Source organism: Schistocerca serialis, chromosome 3 (assembly GCF_023864345.2).
Source record: "Schistocerca serialis cubense isolate TAMUIC-IGC-003099 chromosome 3, iqSchSeri2.2, whole genome shotgun sequence".
NCBI lineage: Eukaryota > Metazoa > Arthropoda > Insecta > Orthoptera > Acrididae > Schistocerca > Schistocerca serialis.
The window spans coordinates 436,782,791-436,807,936 of NC_064640.1; the positions used below are offsets into that span (position 1 = coordinate 436,782,791).

The 25,146-nt window shown below is 39.6% G+C and overlaps 1 protein-coding gene across 1 annotated transcript in view; it reads left to right on the forward strand.

Moving 5' to 3' along the window:
* LOC126470324 (hydroxysteroid dehydrogenase-like protein 1) overlaps positions 1-25,146 on the forward strand; it is a 126,465-nt gene that overhangs the window by 69,095 nt on the left and 32,224 nt on the right. The window contains exons 3-5 of the mRNA XM_050098106.1: positions 5,911-6,021; positions 18,817-19,037; positions 19,135-19,359. Of these exons, the coding sequence (XP_049954063.1) occupies positions 5,911-6,021; positions 18,817-19,037; positions 19,135-19,359 (557 nt within the window). The remainder of the gene's footprint in view (positions 1-5,910; positions 6,022-18,816; positions 19,038-19,134; positions 19,360-25,146) is intronic.

The window sequence follows — 25,146 nt, forward strand, 5'->3', positions numbered from 1 at the left end:
GAAAGAAATGTTTATTATCACCAGCTACTCTTGAAACTGATCTTATTCCACCCTTAAATCTTCCAGGAATGCTAATAGAATGGGTCTTGCACTCCAGAAATAATATGTGTGTAATATATTTGTGTGCGTAACTCAAACCAGTTTCAAAAAGCAATGCATATTTTTAAGAGTGTCAAAATTTATTCTTAGGTAACCGTATTGTCACTTTTGTGTTGTAACGGAAACTGTATGTAATGTACTAATCATCTGATACTTGTAGTGTGTGGTTATAAATGTCAATGCAAAAATTCATGACTAGCAGACTTGTCAAGAACTAGAACGCTGCCTTCATAAATCTAGAGCTAACCAAGTCAACAAGCATCCAAGAAACAGTCCTATCACTGTGTCCACAACCAATGTATTACTGATATGAGCATGTAGGTGATATTGAAAGTGTAGTGAATGTGGGTGTGCAGTAGAGGATATAGGCATGCTCTCATGGAGGACGGTATGTCAGGGTGAGTTAGAAGACATTTGAAGGCAGTACAATCCCTCTATTACTCCAATAGTTTGTATGACAATTTCAAACTCACATCTGGTGGCACTGGAGGATGAGCCTCAACCCACAGACCTGACTGTGAAGCATTATAATAGGTCACCAGGAGCTGCTATGCTCGGCACAGCCTGGGTGTAGTATGATCTTGCATAGCTAACATCCTCAACCAGCAGCCAAGCTACAACAGCAGGCTGACATGACACTCTTGAGTACGAGAAGCCTGGCTAATTGTACCCAATGCTGGTAGGCACCCATGTGGCTACGTGAGCCTCTTTTCAACCCTCAACTCATTAGGCTGTGGCTAGACCCCCTGGCAGGTGGTCCTGTTAAGAGGAGAGTGGAGTGGAGTGGAGTGGTTTCACAGCAGAAGCCGGGATGGATGCGAATTTGATGACCTACCTGGCTGGATGGCCAGTATTTATACCAGTTGGTTATGATTAAACTTTCCCTATTTAACACATTACAACACGGAAACTAACTACCATATGATTACCAAACTTGGTTGCATTAACGTCAAGAACACTGGGAAGAGAAATAATGCAGAATCAATTCAGTTTAAACACTTTTAATGTGCTGCTACGGTACATCATACCATTACATACTGGTACCATTACTGCTACAAAAGGAGCTCAATATGGTGCCCATCAGTGTCCAGAAGAGTTTGAAAGCACAGGATTGCATTCTGCACAGCAGAACGAAGCATGTCCATAGGTATTCTGGCTACATCTCTTGATAGGCTGCACTTAAGATTTAAGATGTTTGAATGTTCCCCTGGTAAACTCTGGCCTTCAGGTAGCCCCACAACCAGAAATCACAGGGAGTGAGATCAGGTGATTGTGCCATTCAAGCATTTGGAAACGATCAACTGATAATTTGATTGTTTCCAAATGTGTTTTGGAGAAGCATGTGAACTTCACAAGCATTGTGCAGTGGTGCACCATTTGCATGAAAACTGTTGAGTTCAATGTGTCTATCTCCAGTACGGGCGGGTATGACATGCTGGTGAAGCAAATTGCAGTGATGTTGGCCAGTCACTCTGCACGCACGTCTTTGGTCCTTGAGTGCCAACCTGTTAAAAAAAAAAAAAAGGGCCAATGATGAACGTAGCCATGAAGCCACACCATATGGTGACACGTTCATTATACAGAGGAACTTCATGCACAGTGACTTGAGGTTAAGACCCCCACACTCAGCAATTCTGTGTGTTCACATGACCTGTCAGAGAAAAATGAGCTTCATCTGTCCATAGGATAGTCCAGAGCCAGCCCTTATTAACTTAAATCCTTGTGAGAAAGTGGAAAGCGAAGCCAACATGTTGTCATGCATCCTGTGGTGCATGCTGCTGTAAGATATGGATCTTGTATGGATACCATTTGAAATTTGTGTGAAGCATCTTTCGTACAGTGGACCATGGGATGTTCAAATGACATGACACAGCACACGCCCTGCCTGACGATCGGGAATTGTGTGCAGCATTGTTTTCCATAGCAATAGCGATTTCATCAACCACCTGTGGTGCAACCAGTTATTGGCCTCTACCTGGAGTGACACTCAGTTCTCCAGTTGATTCGAACTTTTTCACCATGCTCCGCACAGCAAGTTCAGAAAGAGGACCCTTATATAATCCTTTCATCTGGCAATATTCTTGAAGTGCAGCTGTTACTGTTGTTTTGGTAATAGTGCTTCACCAATAATGCCCTGCTCCTTTTGTCCAAGTTTATGTTGACACATCTACAAATACACTGTGACTGGTCAGGTGTGTGAGACTGTGAATCACGATGACTGATTACTGCACCAGGTGACCATAGTTGGAGCAGTACAGTGGCACTGTGATGCTTGGAAATCATGCACCCCATACTCTGGACGTTAAAACTACCAAGTTTGGTACTCATATTGTAATTAGTTTCCATGTTATAACATGTTAAATAGGGAACGTTTACTTATAACCACGCAGTACCTGCCAAAGTGGATATGTTGTGGTGTTGCTGCTGAAAATGTCATTTACACTGCGTTGCAGAGTATCCCTGGTTTTGGTAACTAGCCTGGCACTGATCAGCTGTTGGGCAGCAATACCTAGCAAGTGCTGTGGCTCAGTGCTGAGCCAGTGTATTGCTGCAGGTGCTGAGCAATCTTGCCTAGGCCTGTGCCATTGTGAAAGAGTTATCATAAACACTGCACAGAAACTATTAGTGAGATTTCAACTGTATGCTGATGATCATCCAATGTGATGTCCTACTGGTGGAACTGATTGTTATGCTTTGAATTATTATCCCCAGTTGCAACAGATGTTTCCTCATTTGTGCTCATATCAGTATATGATGAGGATGCTACCTCTGTGAACAAATTAAACATTAGTACTTATTTGAAAGTCACTTCAGTTGTCAGTTTTATGTAAACCAGCATATATGGTACAAGCCTGGCACCAGATGTGTCAGTGTGTATCACAATGGCTAGTTTATCTTTATTTTTTCATGTTGATCAGCCAACTAGCATGAATAACATATTGTTATATACATTTTAGTACTTTGGTTGTTTATTTTTTCAGTGTAAATTTTATACATGATACATTAAAAACTGTCATATGCCTATTTATAATCTGATCCTCTTGATGACAGTTGTTTAACAGGCTTTCATGCACAGGCATCATGTGTTATTAGTTTCCCCTCTAAAGCAGATCTTCTCTACTATTTGGTAGCATATTATCATATGATGGCTCCATGCACAGGGCTTCTGGATCTGTATATTTTTATCTCATTCTGCTTCTCCGTAAATTATTTTGTACCCTGCCATTTGTACAACTTGAAATGCCAAGAGGATACATGTCACTAAAATGAATTTCACACCACAGACTGAGAATATGATATCCACAAATCATTAGGATTACAGGACTATGGATGATCTCTTATCTTTTTAGTGTGTTATGAATTGCCCTTAGGCTGCAATTGGCATATGGGTGGAATCAAAGTGTGCTTAGAGATGTCGATGGGGAATGTTCCTTCACAAAGTTTGTATGTAAGTTAATGAAGCATCAACATGGTTCCTGAAGGACTTTGACAAGCAAGCTGCCAAGCAAACATACCTTAGACATGTTGAATGTACAATATATCAGGGTACACACAGTCCTGCGAAGCAGTGTTATCCATTATCTATCAATAAAGGCTTGCGTATTCCTCATCAAATGTGACCAGGAATTATCATGCTGAAATCTTGTACTTGGAGTTGGCTCAAGGAGGAGCAGTATCTGGGGCTCTAATATCTCCATGGTGCAGCAGTTGCATACAGATTGACAGACACATTGATTCCAGTGTGTAAAAATTGTACCATTGTATTGTGTGCAATGGGTTCAGCCCCCAGCAGACAGCGCTGGGTGTTCAACATAGATATGTTCAAACTCATTACAGTGGTCCAGATTGAACTTAAATTGTATGAAGCTGTGCAGAGGTCATCCCATACCATAGTCACATTGTGTGGTCCAGTACTCACTTGCCATTAGGTGTGATCTCATTCTATCCTTTGTTTTCCAAAATACATAATGCGCATAGCAGTGTCCCTAAACATCGTATGACAACTTTGTTTTTTCTGGGGAGTGATAATTTGGATCAGTGTGAACTCATCCGTGTTTTGATATTCTGCATCTTGATGTCATTGGGATGTTTCTACTTCATTTAATGGCTCCTCACTCTACAAACTTGGTGTTAAAATGACCATTTCAGGAACAATGGAGGTTAACATTGTTGGGCTTTTATTTACACTATGTCGATGCAATTGCAAACATTTGTTGCTGATATGCCACTTTGCATATCTTTTGAGTTTGGATTTATACAGGCCATTTCTTGTGGATGTTGCAATTTTCCCAAACATTAGTACATATTGAGTAAGTGGTATTCTGTCTAACCCTTTTGAACAGGAGATTAGTGTTTCCCAAAGTAGTGTTAACCCCTAGATTGAACTGTGCTGAACTGTGCTTTTCACAGGTGATATGCATAATAATTGTGCTATCCAGGTATAAGATGTATGGCTGGTAATAGTGTTGACTATTTTTACAATAGCTATCAATAATATAAAGTCCTCAGTAACTGGTCCAATTCACATTTCTTATTTTTTGATGCTCCTAGTCTTTGCTCTTCTTCCAATCGGACAAGAACCATATGCTAGTTGTAACTGGCCACTCAGTATTTGCAACAGACACTTACAAGAGTGGATAAGTCGTTTAAGAATGCCAGTTTCAAATTTTGGACTGATAAATATTGATTTTTAACTGTTTCAACTGTGCTGAATTGAGATTGAAGTTCACTGTTCTGCCTGTACAGTATAGTCTTAGAGTCTGATGTTCAATTATAACATTACATGGTTGCAATAAGTGAAGGATATGAATGCATGTGCCCTAAAAACATTGGATATCTTAAAATCTATTAACCTCAAATTATGGAAATGAGAGCTAGTTAAAGTTCAGCATGAAGTAATTAGGTTGACCATAGACACATACGCCATCTTTGTTCCTATTCTCTTTAATGGAGTTGGTGAGTTCATAATATTTTAGCATTGACACAAGGAAATGGTTGTCGAGTACCGAAATTATGTCATCGTCAACTTTACTGTAACTTCTCAGCTGACTGAAATCCTCATGGAAATTTAGCTAGCTGCTAATGTCCTACAGCTGCAGTATTTCAATGATATACCCCCTCCTCCTAATCATCATCATCATCATCATCATCATCATCATCATCATCAGGTGCTCTTGTTGTATTGAACTGGCAGGGGAGCTGCTCTTCCTGCCTTCTATCCCTGTTCCCTGCCCTTCCTATGATTCTGTTTGTGATGATCCATCTGTTGTGTGGTCCTTATGGCTGCTCTCAATTCAGATGTCTTCTGTACATGGTCCACTCTCATGGTGATCACCTGGTACCCGTGTGCTCTCTAATAGATCGTATGATGCTCACTGCACTGACACTCTGTGCCATATCTGCTCCCAACTGGACCATAGGCATTTTCTTACCAATCTGTTGTTTGGAGAGGCACTGAAGAAGTGTTTGCATCATTTCCAGAGTAGTGCAAATACTATTTGCTGTATTTGTATGCAGACATCATTGTTCCTTCAGCGACTTGAGCCTTGCTGAATAGGGTGGCCAGTGTCTCTGGGTGGTTGTGCTTGATGTCAGTTGCCTCTCCAATGATACTGTCCTGCACCCTGGAGCCTGAGCCAAGATTTTCATCTCATCATAATTTACGTGATGCTTGTACTCCAGATAACACTTAACAACTGCAGATTTTCTAGGTTGTCCCAGCCTAGCCTGTTGTTGATGTTCCACATGTTGAACTATTAAACAAGTACTTAAAAAAACCTAGTCACTCATTGCTTTAACTTCCTTTTTCAGCCAGACTGTATGGAGTAAAGACTGAAATAGCAGTCACAGATTTCAGTAAAGGTTATGGAGCATATGAAGATGTGAAGAAGAAGCTTAGTGAATTGGATGTTGGAATTTTGGGTGAGTAATATGGTTTTTCTACATGTAATAGAGTACAGCATTATTTTCATTATTAGATTTGAGTCTCAGTGCAGTAGAAATTAAATTTAATTTGCTATTTGTTATGAAATTTATTTTACTGGTTCCAATAAATTCTTTCTTGAAGGATTTCAGCAAAGTCAGGTTAAAATCTCCAGCAATCACTATTCCTTTCGTTTTTACATTGAAGCAGGGCAATAGAACTTCAAAGTGAGTTATGAATTGCTGAATATTAACTGTAGGTGCTTCACACACAATTACTAATATAAATGATTTGTTATGAAATTCTATTTTTGTCATTCATTATTCTAGATGCTGTTCTGAGCAAATTTATTAATATAAATATTGTTAAATGTATGAGAGTATTTCATAAATGTGGCACTCCTCCGTTCTCTGCAGTAATAAGACAGTAATCTGTGTGACACCATACCTTTACCAGCAGTCATGTCTTGTTCAGAAGGGCAAATTATGCCACCTGGCCTTGACCATTAATTTAGTGGTGCAAATATTCATTAATTTTACTACCCATTCCTTGGTTGTTGTAATGAAATTTTATATTTGCTAAAATGTGGGCAGGAAATAAATAACTAAATCTATTGACTGCTGAAATTTTTTTAGCTAGTATCACCTGGCATGGATGCAATATATGCACCATAATTATGGTGCCTAGTTATTGTCTTCAACACCATCTCTTAAAGCATGGTTTCTTTCTACCTTCTTTACCATGGAAAAGATGCTGCTCTGACCTCTTTGAGCACTGGTATTTTGCCACTCATGACAGTGCTGTCTCCATTCCCCCCCCCCCCCCCCCCCAACACATCCACCAAGTTTCTTTTAATTAGTCTAGCTAGTTTTCCTTTATCCTTCTTATTTAGGTGAAGGCTGTTCATAGCATATTCCATCTTCAACAGGAAACACACCAGTATGAGACAGCTCAGACATGAGTAGCTATTACAACTCCAAATTAACTCTCGCCGCAAATGAGCTAAAATGAGGTGAGCTGTGTCATAAAGCCAATGTAAACATCACTTTGGATTCCCTCAGTGCTGAGACTATTTTTACCTGGTCATACTGTGTAGAATACTTAAGATCTCTGTCAATACTCTTACCCAGCACTTCCCTATAACCATTGTGCAACCTTTTCTGAAATCTGTGCACACTAATCATATATCCTCCACCACTAGGTTTTAGAAACTGGTGACCTGTTATTCTGAGCATAGTTAATCTTGGAACATGTGATTCACTCTTGTATCAGGAGAATTACCTAACAACAAAATTTCCCTTTAGTTTACTGGCTTTCCTACAATACATCTTTTTATTACTTATTGGAAGTTTGTTGTATGATGTCTGTGCCTACATGTGCATGAAGCTAACTCATTTCTAACTGAAGCAACTAGTACAACTTATTTGATATATTTATTGCAAAGTTGTCTAAAAATGTCTTGTGCTTATTACCTCTATTGTCTGTTACCACTTCCCATCTCTGCTTGCCTTTCTTCTACTTAAGCTATCCAGATCTCTTTTAGCCTCATGTAATTTTATCTGAAGGTCAGAAACCTTTCTGATTGGTAGGGCCATAAATGATGAGTCACAGGTAGCAAATATATTTAATAATCATTTTTTAAGTGTAGTAGGAAGTATGGGGAAAAAATGCTTCAAGAGAAAAATCACTGCAGTATGTTGAGAAAGCAGCTCTCATAAAATTCAGCCATATGAATCTATCATGAAATGAAGGAACTTACATAGTCTCTCAAGAATAACAGCTTATCTGGTTTTGATGATGTTTCCGTAAGAGTACTAAAGATTTGTTCTTATACAGTAACCTCTGTCCTATCTTAAATATGTAATTCATCACTAACTCAAAGCATTTTCCATAGTCAAACTCCAATTTAAGAAAGTTGGTAGGGAAGATGTCAATAATTACTGACCTGTTTCACTGCTGACATCATTTTCAAATTTTTGAGAAGGTGATGTGTTCTAGGATAGTATCTCACTGGAGCAACAGTAATATCCTCAGCAAATCACAGTTTGGATTTCAGAGGAGTTGCTCTACTGAGAATGTAATTTAACTGTTCACTCACCAAATTTTACAAGCATTAAATAATAAAATAGCACTGTTTGATATTTTTTGTGGCCTATCTAAGGCATTTGACTGTGTGAATCACTGTATTCTCTTATATAAATTGAAGCTTTGTGGGATTGAAAGTATACCCAACCACTGGATAATGTCATATCTAAACAATAAATGCAAAAGTTGTACTTAGTAATTCAACCAGTATATCCCGGGACATTATTCTGACTGGGGAGAAATCATATATGGGGTTCCCCAAGGCTCAATCATATGGCCATTATTGTTCCTCATGTATGCAAACAGTCTTCTGTCTAATATACAACAATCAGAATTAGTTCTTTTTACACATGTCACTAGTATTGTAATCTATCCAAGCTGAAATACAGAAACAGGAGACATGGTAAACAATGTTCGTAAAAGTATCAGCGTATGGTTTTCCACAAATGGTCTCACTCTAAATTTTTAAAAAGACACAACATATTCTGTTCTGCATATATAGGGATACTACACCAGTGATAAGTGCAACACATGGCGAGGGAATAATAAATAGGGTGGTAACTCCAAGATTTTTAGGTGTCCATATTGATAAGAATTTAAACTGGAAAAAGCAGATTTTGGAACTCCTAAAACAACTTTGTTCAGTCACATTTGCACGTAGAATCTCTGCAAATCTTGGGGAGAGACAGATCAGTAAGTTGATATATTTTGCATATTTTCAGTCAATAATGCCGTATGTAATAATGTTTTGGGGTAACTCATGTTTAAGAAAGAAATTCTTAAAAGCCCAAAAACATGCTGCAAGGATAATTTGTGTTGCTCACCCACAATCATCTTGTAGATGTTGTGTAAGGATTTGGGCTTTCTGACTACCACTTCACAGTATATTTATTCCCTCATGAAGTTGGTTGTAAATGATCTACTGCAGTTCAAAAGGAACAATGATGTACATATTACTATACTAGAAGGAAAAAGGACATTCATTACTCCACATTAAGGTTATCTTTAACACAATAAGGATTGCACTACAATTTTCAATCATTTACCTGGGGATGTAAAATGTCTGACAGAAAACGAAGTAAAATTTGGAAATAAACTGGAAGAGCATATCCTTGACAACTCCTTTTTTTCTGTAGGAGAATTTCTATTATTGTAATGTGTAAAAGGTGTTGTATAAGAACTACTAACTCACATCTGCATGTTTTAATAATAATAAATAATAATAATAATAATAATAATAAAATAAATGTATAAATGTTCAGCATGTAGACATATTTACGAATTAATTTACAATGTGAATGGACAATGATTCGTTCCACATCAGTACGATTTATCATGCAAAATGATCCATGGAACATGAAACTAACTCACTCCCTTCTGTTTCTCTATCTTCCTGTCTTCACTACATATCATGTGTAACCCCCTATGAACCTTACTTACTTTCCAAAGGCTCATGCCACTACAATCATAGCTTTGTAAAAAGTACAATGATCATCACATCAAATCTTGGAGCAATTACCCAACAAAGTGAACTGAAGACCTGGCCAATGTGGCATCACCTTTGAGTTCACTTTCAGGAATCTGATAGGGGTGTAATATGAGGGTGAATTAAGAAAGTTTTATGTATTTTATCTGTTCTTGTGGATAAATCCAAAGGAACAGACACCATTTTTATCCTGCAACTGCTATCAATCAAGACACAAAGGAATTAAAGACATCAGCTGCAAGTGGGCATTGTTTTATCAGTGGGGCAAGTTGAAAAATCAAATCTGTGTAATGAGGCAAATGAGCAGGTGCATTTCAGCAGAAGTGTGTGATATAAATTAAGAATTTGAGTCTGACAGGAGGCATGCAAGGGTAGCCCATGTGCTTGTGGTGACCACTGTATCCAGATGGTTTAGTGGTCAGTACATCTGCCTAGGAAGCAGGAGACTTGGGTTCGAATCCTGATGTGGCACAAATTTCCAACTTGTCCCATTGCTATAAATCATTGCCCATGAGAGCTATTGTCTTTAATTCCTTCATTAAGAAATTAAGTTACACATTATTGTGGCAGGCCAAGTAACTTTTATTGAATACTGCACTACACTTGTTTTATCCACAAGAAATGTATTGTCCTACATACTTCCACTTGGAAGTCTGCAACAGAACTGTCAGCAGGAAATGTGGAACATGGACTCTCTTCTGACAATGGGCCGCTCTTGTTGCCCAATGATCTAAGCATTCCAATATTTTGGAGAGCCACAGCAGGGCTATGGCATCATGGTATGGGGAGCCATTGGGCATGACCTCAGGTAATGGATGGTAGTGACTGAGAGGACTCTCATGGCACAGGATGTTCACCACACAGCAGTTCTCCAATGACTCCATGACTGAAGAGCAGATCTCTATTGTTGAGGAACTGAAATATTCACAGACAGTATCATGGTGCCATTCCTCAGCAGAACAGTGCTCATCCACACATGTCTGCATGAACTGTTTGTGTGATTTGAGGAATAAAATTTTTACACTGGACTGTGTATAAAAATTTTTATTTCTTTTTCTTGCTACTAGTTTTGGGCATTGCCCATTCTCAAGTGTGTGAGATAACAATGACCCATAGCAGAAAGCAGCAAAACAAAAATCATTTTTCATTGGAAATATTGCCAGGTTTGTTTTCTTTGTGCTTCTGGTTGGAAGTGACATTTAAATAACATGATAATATTTTTGTTCTCATAAGCACTTCCATTCCGTGCACCTTTATATTTTACATGATGATGATTATGATGATGATGATGATGATGATGATGATTTGCACAACTATGCAAGGAACATGATTTTTAAATTAATGATGATGATATGTTATGAGAGGTAAATGTTATGTTCATGTAATGGTGCATCCAGTGTAGTTATATGATTTGTGCTTAGCTACATTTTGCTATTGTGTGTTGTTATGTTTTCAGACATGCTTAAGAATGGGAAATGCCTAAAACCTTACAAGTAGGTGAAAGTTCACATACTTTTTCTCACCAGTCTATCACTCCAAAAGTGAAGTTGCACTTGGATTTACTGCAGGTGTTTTCCTAGAGCATACAGATTGGTCTCCTGGTGTATAATCATCATCATTGTCATCTTCATCCGTCAAGTCTATTATCTTTTGGACCACTGCTTTCCTTTGTTCTTGCTTTTCTGAACATAAAATTGTCCGATTCACCATTTCACTAAATGCTAACCATGATGATGTTGCATTGTAGGCAGAACAATTTCTACTATTGCCTCCTTCTGGAATTTTAGGAGCTTCAATTGATAAACAATATGATGGGGTTCTTTCATCAAAGAGAATTTCGATTTGATAGTGAACCAGCAGAGATAGTGAAGACCACAATGTATTCCACAAGCAGTTTTAATGTCTCCAAGTTGTTGTCTTTAAGGCCATGATTTGAAATTCATACATGACAAATCTTATTTGCAATTGTTAACCACCAAGAGTGGCTTACAGGACCAATTTCTAATAATGCCAGATCAGTTAGAAGTGCATCTGTCCTTATAGCCTGAGTTATCCTGTAACCATAAGCCTGATCTGTAGAGAGATTTTTGGCGGCAGTGTGAGTTAATGGAACCAAAGACTTTGGAATGACAAATGAGGGATTGATTTCAAGTTCTGTTGCATTATTAAGTATGTCGCCAATCTTACTACTCCACCTGTTAGTAGACAAAGTTTTCCTATCCAACTGTCTGATCAAGTGTTGCAAAGTTTGCTCATTAGTATGAAGAGCACAAACCAACTGATGAGTTTACGATTAAGCTTTGTCTCAACCCCATGCCTGACTACTCCTTCCCAGTCAGTGTTAAAATTTGTTGAGTCACCTACAGTAGCCCGCAAACTTTAATCAATGCTATTTTTCTTTAGAAAATCCACAAGATGGTTAGCAATAACTTGAGCAGGTTTCCTTTTTGTTAAGTCTTTCTCTGGAGTAAAATGGAAAAGATGCTTTCCACCTGGCTCAGTGCAAATGCTGTAATGCTCAACTTTCACAATACTTAGAAACTGATGGCTGTAGTTATATGCTTCTAACAGAACTTTAGTGGAATCTTGGCATCCATCAAAGAAGATACATTCAGTGTTGCCTACACTACATCGAGCAGGTTCTTCATCAAGTGATTTCATGATTTCTTCCTTTGTGATTTTTACTTTATTGTGATCAACCAGAAGCCTCCTGTCTCCTTCAGTAATTAATCCAGCATCCAAGTTTGGAGCTGTTGTAACAGCAGCTGTAGCACATAAACCGACACCAAATCTAGTACTTTGCAGTGTAACATTGTGCAATTGTTATACATTATACTGACTTGTACTTGAAATAGAAGGTACATCAGAATCATCACATTGTGTCTGCAAAGGATCTTCAGAAAGTTCATCTTTAACATCAGCTGTCTCTTCATCTTCTTCAGAGAAACGAATTTCATTTGGTTGTAATGTTAACTCTTCCTTCTTTTTTCTGCTTGTATTCAGAAATCCTTCTTAATTCATCTTATTGCTTCTTCTGCTTTTTAATTTGTCTTCTGTGCTCAGATAGATCGAATAACATGGTTTGATGCTGTCCAACAGAGCCAACCTTGTCTCTTTGACCTTAAATAGACATTAGTACTTTGACAAGGCTCTTCATGTCCGTAGAATAACAGCAGGAAATGTGCACTTCAGTTTACAGTCAGCTGGACATGGACCTTCAAATACTGAGTATACACTACTGGCCATTAAAATTGCTACACCACGAAGATGGCATGCTACAGACGTGAAATTTAACCGACAGGAAGAAGATGCTGTGATATGCAAATGATTAGCTTTTCAGAGCATTCACACAAGTTTGGCGCCGGTGGTGACTCCTACAATGTGCTGACATGAGGAACGTTTCCAACCGATTTCTCATACACAAACAGCAGTTGACCGGCGTTGCCTGGTGAAATGTTGTTGTGATGCCTCATGTAAGGAGAAGAAATGCGTACCATCATGTTTCCAACTTTGATGAAGGTCGCATTGTAGCCTATCACGATTGCGGTTTATCATATCGTGACATTGCTACTCGCGTTGGTCGATATCGAATGACTGTTAGCTGAGCCGTGATAAGGGAACAAGGGGGAAACAAATGGTAGCACCAAAATTTTTCTTGAAACATGGTGGCTTTATTGAAGTGAACAGTTACACTAATTCTCAATCTTTCAAAATCAGCTTTATTTCTTTTAGGCAAGCAGCTGCGATTAATCAAAACAACAAACACTTTTAATACAGTAGCAAAGGGCAAGCTAGGAAGACAATGATATTTAAATAACAACTCTGCACAAATATGGCTTCACAGGTAAGATTAAATTTATGATTGCTAATTTAAAAAAAAAAGCACTTTCAACAAATATCCCTTAATGCCTTTAGTAAAACAATAAGTGATAGGCCTAACGAGAAAGTGCAATCCACCCCAACGTTTCCATAGATCATACACACAAGTTGCACAATTTAATCCCAAGGATTTACCAAGATAAAATTTCCCCAAGACGTAAAAGATAAGTCATTACACTAAAATGCTGCATCAGTTATCAACATAAAAATTCACAAGGAGCCTAATGCTAGATTTTAACATTTCTGACGTCGCAGCAGTGGGCAAGAAAAATTAGCTCAGTTAACAAAATACAATTACACCAAAATTCAAATACAAGTTAAAATTTAACACACATGGTGACAACCGCCAGCTTACAATAGTTCAAAACATTATTCAGTCTCATAGGTGCGCAGATGTCATTACCAAGGGGAGTGTGTGAACCAACTTGAAGCAACTATAACATGGCATAGACAAAATTACAGATTCAGCAGTCTATCCAGAGAAGTCGGCAAGAAACGGTAAACAAGTCAGGAAACGATCACCGTCGCCCACATACACACTCGGGCACGGGCACAGAGGAGCCAACAGTAAGGCAGGGAGATAGGACAGGCAGGGTGCAAAAAAAGCAATTTGTCTCGAGGCCCACCGAACCACTGGACGGGGACTACCAAAATTCACTTACCTTAATCTTTACGTACGATGCCCGGGCAAGGAAATGGGAAATTATACAGGTACAGACCAGCAAAAACCCCAGACAAACACACAGAATCCATAAATTCCAAAACATAATTTAATCAATTATCCCCCAAAACCCCGGAACTTGGCACAAGTGAAATTACAGGCCACAGGATCCAAAGGCACTCTGTAGAAGAGTAAGGAGGGAAAAGGTTAAACAAAGTTCTGCAACAGCACAATAGAATGCCAAGAAAAACACACTAAGTAAGGTACATCACCCCACAGAATGCCAAGAAACACGAACACTGGGGTTTGCCCATGTTTCCGACACAATCATAACAACGAAGATAATCTTCTTAGCCATAGCACGCTGAAACATGCAAACAGCACCAAACTTATGAGGACAGGAAAGTACTCCCCTGTAAACTATATCTGGGAGCAGCACAGCCACAAGCTCGTGCCAAGGTGCGGTCCAGGGAAATCGCCATGAGAAAGATGATCCAGCATGAGTATCGTCACACAGACCACAGCAAGGCGCAGTCAGACAAGGCAGGAAAGTTGGTAATCAGGCGACGACTCCAACCACTGACCTGGGGAGCAGCAAGTAACACCAGCCCTGGCCAGCGACAGCGCAGATGGACCCACCATCTGACGCAAAAGGCAATACTCGCGCCCAAACTTGACTGCCCGCGCACACGCCACCGGGCAGAGACGGTCCCATCCGCTGCCAGGAGGTGCCCCGCAACAGAGAAAGAAACACCACTCGGAGGCCCAATGATCGAGAATCGATCAAGAATACCTCCACCACGGCACATTAGCAGAATATGGATTCGGTGGGTTCAGGAGGGTAATAAAGAACACCGTGCTGGATCCCAACGGCCTCGTATCACGAGCAGTCAAGATGACAGGCATCTTATCCGCATAGCTGTAATGGATCATGCAGCTACGTCTCAATCCCTGAGTCAACAGATGGGGGCGTTTGTAAGACAACAACCATCTGCACGAACAGTTCAATGACGTTTGCAGCAGCATGGACTATCAGCTCGGAGACCATGGCTGCGGTTACCCTTGACGCTGCATCACACACAGGAGTGCCTGTGATGGTGTACTCAACGATGAACCTGTGTGCACGAATGGCAAAACGTCATCTTTTTGGATGAATCCATGTTCTGTTTACAGCATCATGATGGTCGCATCCATGTTTGGTGACATCATGGTGAATGCAAATTGGAAGCATGTTTTCATCATCGCCATACTGGCGTATCACCCGGTGTGATGATATTGGGTGCCACTGGTTACACGTCTCGGTCACCTCTTGTTTGCATTGACGGCACTGTGAACAGTGGACATTACATTTCAGATGTGTTATGACCAGTGGCTCTACCCTTCATTAGATCCCTGCAAAACCCTACATTTCAGCAGGATAATGCAAGACTGCATGTTGCAGGTCCTATATGGGCCTTTCTGGATACAGAGAATGTTCAACTGCTGCCCTGGCCAGCACATTCTCCAGATGTCTCACCAATTGAAAACGTCTGGTCAATGGTGGCCGAGCAACTGGCTCATCACAATCTGCCAGTCACTACTCTTGATGAACTGTTGTATCGTGTTGAAGCTGCATGGGCAGCTGTACCTGTACACACCATCCAAGCTCTGTTTGACTCAATGCCCAGGCGTAAAAAGGCCGTTATTACGGCCAGAGGTGGTTGTTCTGGGTACTGATTTCTCAGGATCTATGCACCCAAATTGCGTGAAAATGTAATCACATGTCAGTTCTAGTATAATATATTTGTCCAATGAATACCCATTTAAAATCTGCATTACTTCTTGGAGTATCAGTTTTAATGGCTGCGCAGTGCCGATGGTACTGTTACCGACGACTGTGCCGCTAAAGCGGAGTTATTGAACGCAGTTTTGCGAAATTCCTTCACCAGGGAAGACAAAACGAATATTCCAGAATTTGAAACACGAACAGCTGCTAGCATGAGTTTCTTAGAAGTAGATACCTTAGGGGTTGCAAAGCAACTCAAATCGCTTGCTACGGCCAAGTCTTCAGGTCCAGATTGTATACCGATTAGGTTCCTTTCAGATTACGCTGATACAATAGCTCCCTACTTAACAATCATATACAACCGCTCGCTCACCGATAGATCTGTACCTACAGATTGGAAAATTGTGCAGGTCGCACCAGTGTTTAAGAAGGGTAGTAGGAGTAATCCATCGAACTACAGACCTATGTCATTGATGTCCATTTGCAGTAGGGTTTTGGAGCATATACTGTATTCAAACATTATGAATCACCTCGAAGGGAATGATCTATTGATACATAATGAGCATGGTTTCAGAAAACATTGTTCTTGTGCGACACAGCTAGCTCTTTATTTGCACGAAGTAATAGCCGTTATCGACAGGGGATCTCAAGTTGATTCCGTATTTCTAGATTTCCGGAAAGCTTTTGACACCATTCCTCACAAGCGACTTCTAATCAAGCTGCGGGCCTATGGGGTATCGTCTCAGTTGTGCGACTGGATTCGTGATTTCCTGTCAGGAAGGTCACAGTTTGTAGTAATAGACGGCAAATCATCGAGTAAAACTGAAGTGATATCAGGTGTTCCCCAGGGAGCATCCCAGGACCTCTGCTGTTCCTGATCTATATAAATGACCTGGGTGACAATCTGAACAGTTCTCTTAGGTTGTTCGCAGATGATGCTGTAATTTACCATCTAGTAAGGTCATCCAAAGACCAGTATCAATTGCAAAGCGATTTAGAAAAGATTGCTGTATGGTGTGGCAGGTGGCAGTTGACACTAAATAACGAAAAGTGTGAGGTGATCCACATGAGTTCCAAAAGAAATCCGTTGGAATTCGATTACTCAATAAATAGTACAATTCTCAAGGTTGTCAATTCAACTAAGTACCTGGGTGTTAAAATTACGAACAACTTCAGTTGGAAAGACCACGTAGATAATATTGTGGGAAAGGCGAGCCAAAGGTTGCGTTTCATTGGCCGGACACTTAGAAGATGCAACAAGTCCACTAAAGAGACAGCTTACACTACACTCGTTCGTCCTCTGTTAGAATATTGCTGTGCGGTGTGGTATCCTTACCAGATGGGATTGACGGAGGACATCAAAAGGGTGCAAAAAAGGGCAGCTCGTTCTATATTATCACATAATAGGGGAGAGAGTGTGGCAGATATGATACGCGAGTTGGAATGGAAGTCATTAAAGCAAAGACGTTTTTCGGCGCGGCGAGATCTATTTACGAAATTTCAGTCACCAACTTTCTCTTCCGAATGCGAAAATATTTTGTAGAGCCCAACCTACATAGGTAGGAATGATCATCAAAATAAAATAAGAGAAATCAGAGCTCGAACAGAAAGGTTTAGGTGTTCGTTTTTCCCATGCGCTGTTCAGGAGTGAAATGGTAGGGAGATAGTATGATTGTGGTTCGATGAACCCTCTGCGAAGCACTTAAGTGTGAATTGCAGAGTAATCATGTAGATGTAGATGTAGTGTAGTTTAATCTCACATTTGCAGCTGATGATGTCAAAGAGCTTGTATAATGTTGCTATGAAATCCTCTTTCACTTCCAGTTTTCCTCTACCAAGTGTTATGTTTTTGGCCCCTTCCCAGTTTGTTTGCTAGCCCCCACTTTTCAAGCACTTTTGGATAAATATCCTTTGCAAGAGTGGCTGCTGTGTATTTTCTGACATTCTCTCCACTCTGGTCTCTTAGCAGAAGCCCATATCGGAGAAAATTATGCAAAGTTGGGAATTCAGAAGGCACCATTTCTCAACCTGTTCCAATGAAGTCAAATATGTGTGGTAGTTGTCAGTCTTGGTTTCCTTTTACTAGCCACGATTTCGAATTTTCCGATTTTGCAAGTGGAAGAAACTGTTTGTGCATGGTAAAAGAAAGACAAGAAAATGGTACTATTTGTGTGATATTAACAAAAAGACACTCATCTGTAAATGAGTATTGCTAGTTTAAAAACTTTTATGAGTGACATGAAAAAAGTTTGCAGGTTTTATAGTATGTTTTTACCCTTACAGCAGACATACAGTCCAAATAAATAAACACTTCTTGGAAGAAGACAGTTTGCAAAATGTCATGGAATTGAGATAGTCATTTACCACGCAAAACAATGTAATTGTCATTTTGTGTAAATATTATATTTTGAATTGCTAATGAAAATGCAACTTTATCCCCCTCATTTTTTGAAAAATCAAACTATTTGACAAACCCTATTCCAACAGTTGTGGGCCAGCTTGATACAGGAGAGGATACAATGGATTTATGACATCCTTTTGAAGCAGCTCAGTGCCTGCATCTAGACCAGGGGGGGGGGGGGGCATCATACTGACAAGTGGGCTCAGACTGCCAAATTCTTTGTAAATCTGATTTGTAATAACTTAAATAACATCACATAACCTCTCAGTCCATGAAATTTCATTTTATCTCCTTCTCTCCTGCGTGCTCCACATTTTTGTCAGGCAATGTATGCCTCCTTACTGGAGAGGAATCTCTCAAAACTTATGAATTTTTAAAGTGATGTGATTAATATTATATTTATTGTCCATTTATGAAATTGCAAAAAGAGATCAGTTGCATAATGTAAATTTCCACCATGTTGTTTGATATGTAAATTCATTTATTTGGAAGTTTGTTTTTTGAAAATGTTTTACAGTAAACAATGTTGGTGTTATACTAGAAAAACCAATGTGTTTTATTGACATGACAGAAGATGACATAAAGAACCACATTAATGTCAATATAATTCCATGCAGTATGATAACAAAGATGATATTACCTCGTATGATGGAAAGGAAAAAAGGAGCTATAGTAAACATAGCCTCTACTGCTGCTCTGCAGCCTACACCAATGTTTGCTGTTTATTCAGCAACTAAGGTAATATTTTGATTTCTTTCATAACTTTAGGTACTTAGTTAAAAGAAAATTAAGAAGTTGTGAATGATTTTTCCAATTTAGTGTTGATAATTTGCAGGTGTATATGGATTACTTTTCTCAAGCACTGCAGTATGAATGCAAGGACCATAATGTTTCTGTCCAGACCTTAATACCTTGGTTTGTGAACACAAAAATGGTAGGATACAGTAAACAATTGCAAAACTCATGGTTTGTACCAAATGCTGACAAATATGCAAGGCACGCAGTAAGGACCTTGGGAATAGCTGAACGCACAACTGGTTACTGGCTACATGATATAATTGTAAGTTAAAAAATTATCCTGCTCTTCTGTGGAGTAACTTAAGAAACCAATTCATGAAATTATCAATTTTATCAGTTGCATTTTAAATTTTGTTGCCAGTTATTACTGCATTTATTCTGACAGTACAGTTAACATGTCATTCTCCATAAGAAGCATGTATGAGTTTTGAAATTCTGTTGGTTCATTATTTCATTATTAATTTGTTTTTGGTCTACAATGTAGCTGTACTGTTGGGATAAGCAGTCACTATAATGTATTATAGACCCTATCATATGCATACTGCATAAACTTTAACTGACTGGATTGTGTAGCTGTTGATTAAAAATCAATTTATAGAAGAAAATATGAAATTTTATGTTAAATCTTTGAATTTTGTGGTAACTTGTATTCTGTATCCTGATACAAGAAGATATCACCATACTGGATATGAACAAATGCTAGGTCAGTTGTCTTCACAAATTTGGTTGTAGCATCTACACTTTTCAGATGAAAATTAATAGTCAATTTTTCATGTGATGATACCATTAGTGATTTTGTGCCTTATACAAATACTGTGTTTACAGTTGTTTGTAGATTATGTTGCAACTGGGAACCTCCTCCCATATTGTTATGTTAAATACACTGAAAAGTCAAAGATACTGTTACACCTGCCTAATATCATGTAAGCTCCCCCGTGAGCATGCAGAAGTGCCACAACATGACACGGCATGGACTCGACTAATGTAGAAAGTAGTGTCGGAGGGAACTGACACCTTGAATCCTGCAAGGCTGTCCATAAATTTGTAAGAGAATGAGGGGATGGAGATCTCTTCTCTGAGCAGCACGTTGCAAGGCATCACAGATATGCTCAGTAATGTTCATGTCTGAGGAATTTGGTGGCCAGTGGAAGTGTTTGAACTCAGAAGAGTGTTCGTGGAGCCACTCTGTAGCAATTCTGGACGTGTGGGGTGTCACATTGTGCTGCTGGAATTGCCTAAGTCTGTCAGAATGCACAATGAACTTGAATGGATGCAGATGATCAGACAGGATGCTTACATATGTGTCACCTGTGAGAATCATATTTAGGTATATAATGGGTCCCATATCACTCCAACTGCACACATCCTACACCAGCTTAAACAGACCCCTTCTGACAGGCAGGGTCCACAGATTCATGAGGTTATCTCCATACGCGTACACGTCCATCTGCTCGATACAGTCTGAAATGAGACTCGTCTGACCAGGCAACATGTTTTCAGTCATCAACAGTCCAGTGTCGGTGTTTACAGATGCAGGTGAGGCATAAAGCTTTGTGTCATGCACTCATCAAGGGTACACAAGTGGGCCTTCAGCTCTGAAAGCCCATATTAGTGATGTTTCATTGAATGGTTCACACACTGATACTTGTTCATGGCTCAGCATTGCAATCTGCAGCAGGGTTGCATTTTTCTCATGTTGAATGATTCTCTTGAGTCATCATTAGTGCTGTTCTTGCAGGATCTTTTTCCAGCCACAGCAATGTCAGAGATTTGATGTTTTACCAGATTCCTGATATTCACAGTACACTTGTGAAATGGTCATATGGAAAAATCCCCACTTCATCACTACCTCGGAGATGCTGTGTCCCATTGCTCATGCCCCAACTGTAACACCATGTTCAAGCTCACTTATGTCTTGATAACTTGCCATTGTAGCAGAGTAACTGATCTAACAACTGCACCAGACACTTGTCTTATATAGGCATTGTCGACTCCAGTGCCGTATTCTGCCTGTTTACATCTCTCTCTATTTGAATATGCACGGCTGTACCAGTTCCTTTGGTGCTTCAGTGTACATGCTGAGAGGTAAATAAATGTATTATGAAGTAAAATATTTTTTTTTTTTTTTGCTGTGATTAGAGTGAACATGGCATTAGTCATATGTCTTTCTCATAGTCTACACATTTTTGTAAATTTTTAACTGCCATTATTCTCTTCACATCCCCCACAGGGGCTAGAATTGGACCATGTTAGTCCTGGGTTATTGTAAGGGGTGACTAAAGACCATTGCAGGGATTGTCATATCCATGGAGAGCTCCCAAAGTTGATGATACAACACTGAAAAAGACAGACTTAAGGCTTGATTTGGATAACACAGTACTTGGCTCTTTTGGTTAAAAACATCTGTGGTCTGTTTCATGGTCATAACCCCTTAGTTTTCAAAATTTCACAGTTTTGTGGGCTCTCTGGGGAGGAGCACGTGCCACATATGGCATGTAATCCATTCATTGTGTGTCAACTCCCCAAGTACTCTTTCACATAATGGTTCAATTCTGACTTCTGATAACCAGCATGCTAGCCAGTGTACCAGGAGATATTAGGAAGAGGCGGAATCTTGGCAATGCTTATGGTTGTTACTCCCTGACAATGCAGAAATTGCACCGCAGATACCTGAGGAATGAGCTCCCCATGTACACTGTCTAGTCAAAGGCATTGGGAATTAGGACATTGGTTAACATGCCAGATAACAACTTGACGTAGTGGGTTAGGTCTAACAGACTGAGTGGCATCAGGATGGACAATCTCCAGTGAAGGGAACCAAGCTTTCATGGAGCAGTGGAAATGATGTTCTCACCATTATTGAGGGGAATTTATTAAGTTACCTCAACAACAGTGTTGGAGGCTTTTGCTTACATTTCAGTTGGAATTCTGCTCTCTCCCTGGTCAAATAAAAGAGCAACAGAGTCAGTGCTACTAATTCACCTATCATTGGCTAATATTTCACTATCAGTGATGTCTGATGTTGTTTACCTTTTGTTGTGTGGTGATGTTAGTTGTTCTCAGCATGTGTTGTCTTTCTGCTTACTTCATCTTTCTGTTTCCAAATTTCTTTAGCCCTGCCCACAGAATGTTGAAATTGCCTTGCATAGTGATCTCTTGTTTCATTTTTGCCTTGAAAATGATGGGGTATTCACTTTTTGACCTACTGCTGGTTGTCAGATACCCTTACCTGGCTGCATTCCCATGAATTATTTGAATATTCAGTATGCTAGGAGAAGCTCAAGTTTCATGTTGCCTTACGGGATTGTAACAAAACTTACAATGCAGAGAGTTATAAGCTCATAGTGTTCATATCCTTGACAACACTACAGTAAGCAGACCAGGTAGGAGAAGTGGAGTAAAACAGAGTGTCAGTATTTGGTGTGCTCTAGAACTGAATAAGAGTCTCTTAAGAAGAATAGATTTTAGATAAGCGTGGGGAAGTAGCAGTTTTTGAAATCTGACAAACATGTGTGTTAATTAAAATGTTGAATTGTACTCAGTCAGATAAGTAACAGTCTTGGAGGTGTACCAGTTGAGATTATTCCTCATAAATAAATGTACAAGATTCAGGGACTTGTCTACACTGTTGGTCATTAAAATTGCAAAATCCAGAGTATAGCAAATAATTAAAGGTTACTTATTGTGTGTATACAGTATAGTAGTAAGAATTTGAATGTGAAATTATCTGCACAGAGGTGCCACATCCCTAACCCAGCTGGGCATCAAGCTGAACTGAGATTGAATGAGAAATACAGAACATCATTCCTTGTTGCTTCATCTATGTGCCAGAGTTCATCAGTTATAGCTGCTGGAAAGTGTTGGCATGCCAGTCTCTTGGCAACCCATGATCACATGTTCGCAATGTGAGAGACATTTGAAGAACATGCTGGACAGGGCAACTGTCTAACACTCTTCTATCAAGGTAGGCCAGGACAGCACAGGTAACATGTGGTCATGTGTAATCTTGTTGAAGGTAAACTAAAGGATACCTTAAAGATAGGGCACAGCCACCAGTCTTAACACATCAGAAACACAACACCTGCTGTCCAAATTACCAACTGTGTGATCCAGAGGTTACTGTGTTGTGTACCCAATGGCAGCCCATACTGTCGTACCAGGTACTGGGTCTGTATTATGATGACAAATGCAGTCTGGCAATGTCCATTCTCCCTGGAGCCTCCACACATGGATACAAGTTGTACAGGTGGACAGCAGCAGTCTGTGGCTGTTTGCTGATGATGCTGTGATGTAGGAGAAGGTACCTTTGTTGGCTGACTGTAGGAGGACACAAGATGACTTGGGCAAAGTTTCTAGTTGATGTGATGAATGGTAGCTAGCTCTAAATGTAGAAAAATGTTAGTTAGTGCAGATGAGTAGGACAAACAAACCCATAATGTTCGAGTACAGCACATGTTGATTGTATATCTAGGCATAATGTTGCAAACTAATTGAAATGAAATGAGCATGTAAGGATTGTATGAGGGAAGGTGAATGATTGATTACAGTTTTTGGGAGAATTTTAGGAAAATGGGGTTCTTTTGTAAAGGAGACAGTAAACAGGACACTAGCATGACCCATCGTTGGTCATTGTTGGAGTGTTTGGAATCTGCATGATGTCGGATTAAAGGCAGACATTGAAGTAATTCAGAGGCCAGCTGCTGGAGTCCTGATATATAGAGCCAGCCATTAAAATTGCAACACCATGAAGGCAGCACGCAACAAATATCAACTGGTAAGAAGTGTTCTACACACTTTGATATGCAAATATTTCAGTACAACTATACAGAGTAGGTAGGAGTAACAATCTACATTCTGCATATAAGGAAAGATTACACAGTAAGTCTATCATTCTGAAATCACATTAAAATGTTAGTTGTTTCTGAGAAGGTCATATTATGCCTTGTGGTTCAAACAACATGTGTTTATTATGGAGGTGCTTCGGGAACTCAAATAGGAATTACTGAAGGGAAGGCGACATTCTTTTCGAGGAGCACTATTGAGAAAATTTAGAGAACCAGCACTTGAGACCGACTCAAGAATAGTCCTATTGTCAGTAACACACATTTCACGTAAGGACCATGAAGATCAGATTAGAGAGCTTAGGGCTTGTGCAGAGGCATATAGACAGTCGTTTTTCCCTTGCTCTATTTGCAAGAGGAACAGGAAAGAAAATGACTAGTAGTGGTACAGGGTACCCTCCACCACGCACTATATTATGTCTTTCCGAGTATGTATGTAGATATAGATGTACACAGAACTGGGACTTACCTGAAAAGATGATGTCGTACCAATCCTGTGTCCAGTGTTGTTGTTTGATGCACCATAGTTGCTACACCTCCCTTTGATGCCAAGTCAAGGGAAGCCACAATGATGGTTGCCATGCTTGGCAATCTGTGGTGCTCCAGATGTTATTGCAGTGTTGATGTGGATACTTGTCTTGGTCCAAAAAAGGTCAGTCCTAGTTTGAGGTACATGACGTGACTGTAGGATCCTACTTGGTCACGCAAACAATATGTATGTCCATCTCGGGCCATAGATATCCTGTAAGGCACTGAAGATGGTTCTCCTTAATACATTCTTTTGATATTTGTATGACAGTTGTGGAAACCTGACCAGCCCAAGCAGAAAATTCATGGAACAATAAACTGTAGTCTCAATAGGCCACGATACTGTCACATTTGAATTCCAACACATACTAGTAGACATTTCTTCTTACACAAGGCATAATATGACCTTCTCAGAAACAACTAACATTTTAATGTGATTTCAGAATGATAGACTTGCTGTGTAATCTTTCCTTATATGCAGAATGTAGATTGTTACTCCTACCTACTCTGTATAGTTGTGCTGAAATATTTGCATATCAAAATGTGTAGAACACTTCTTACCAGTTGATATTTGTTGCGTGCTGCCTTCATGGTGTTGCAATTTTAATGGCTGGCTCTATATATCTGGACATCATGGTACAGACTGTCAGAAAACTGTACATTGAATTAAACTGCTGAAT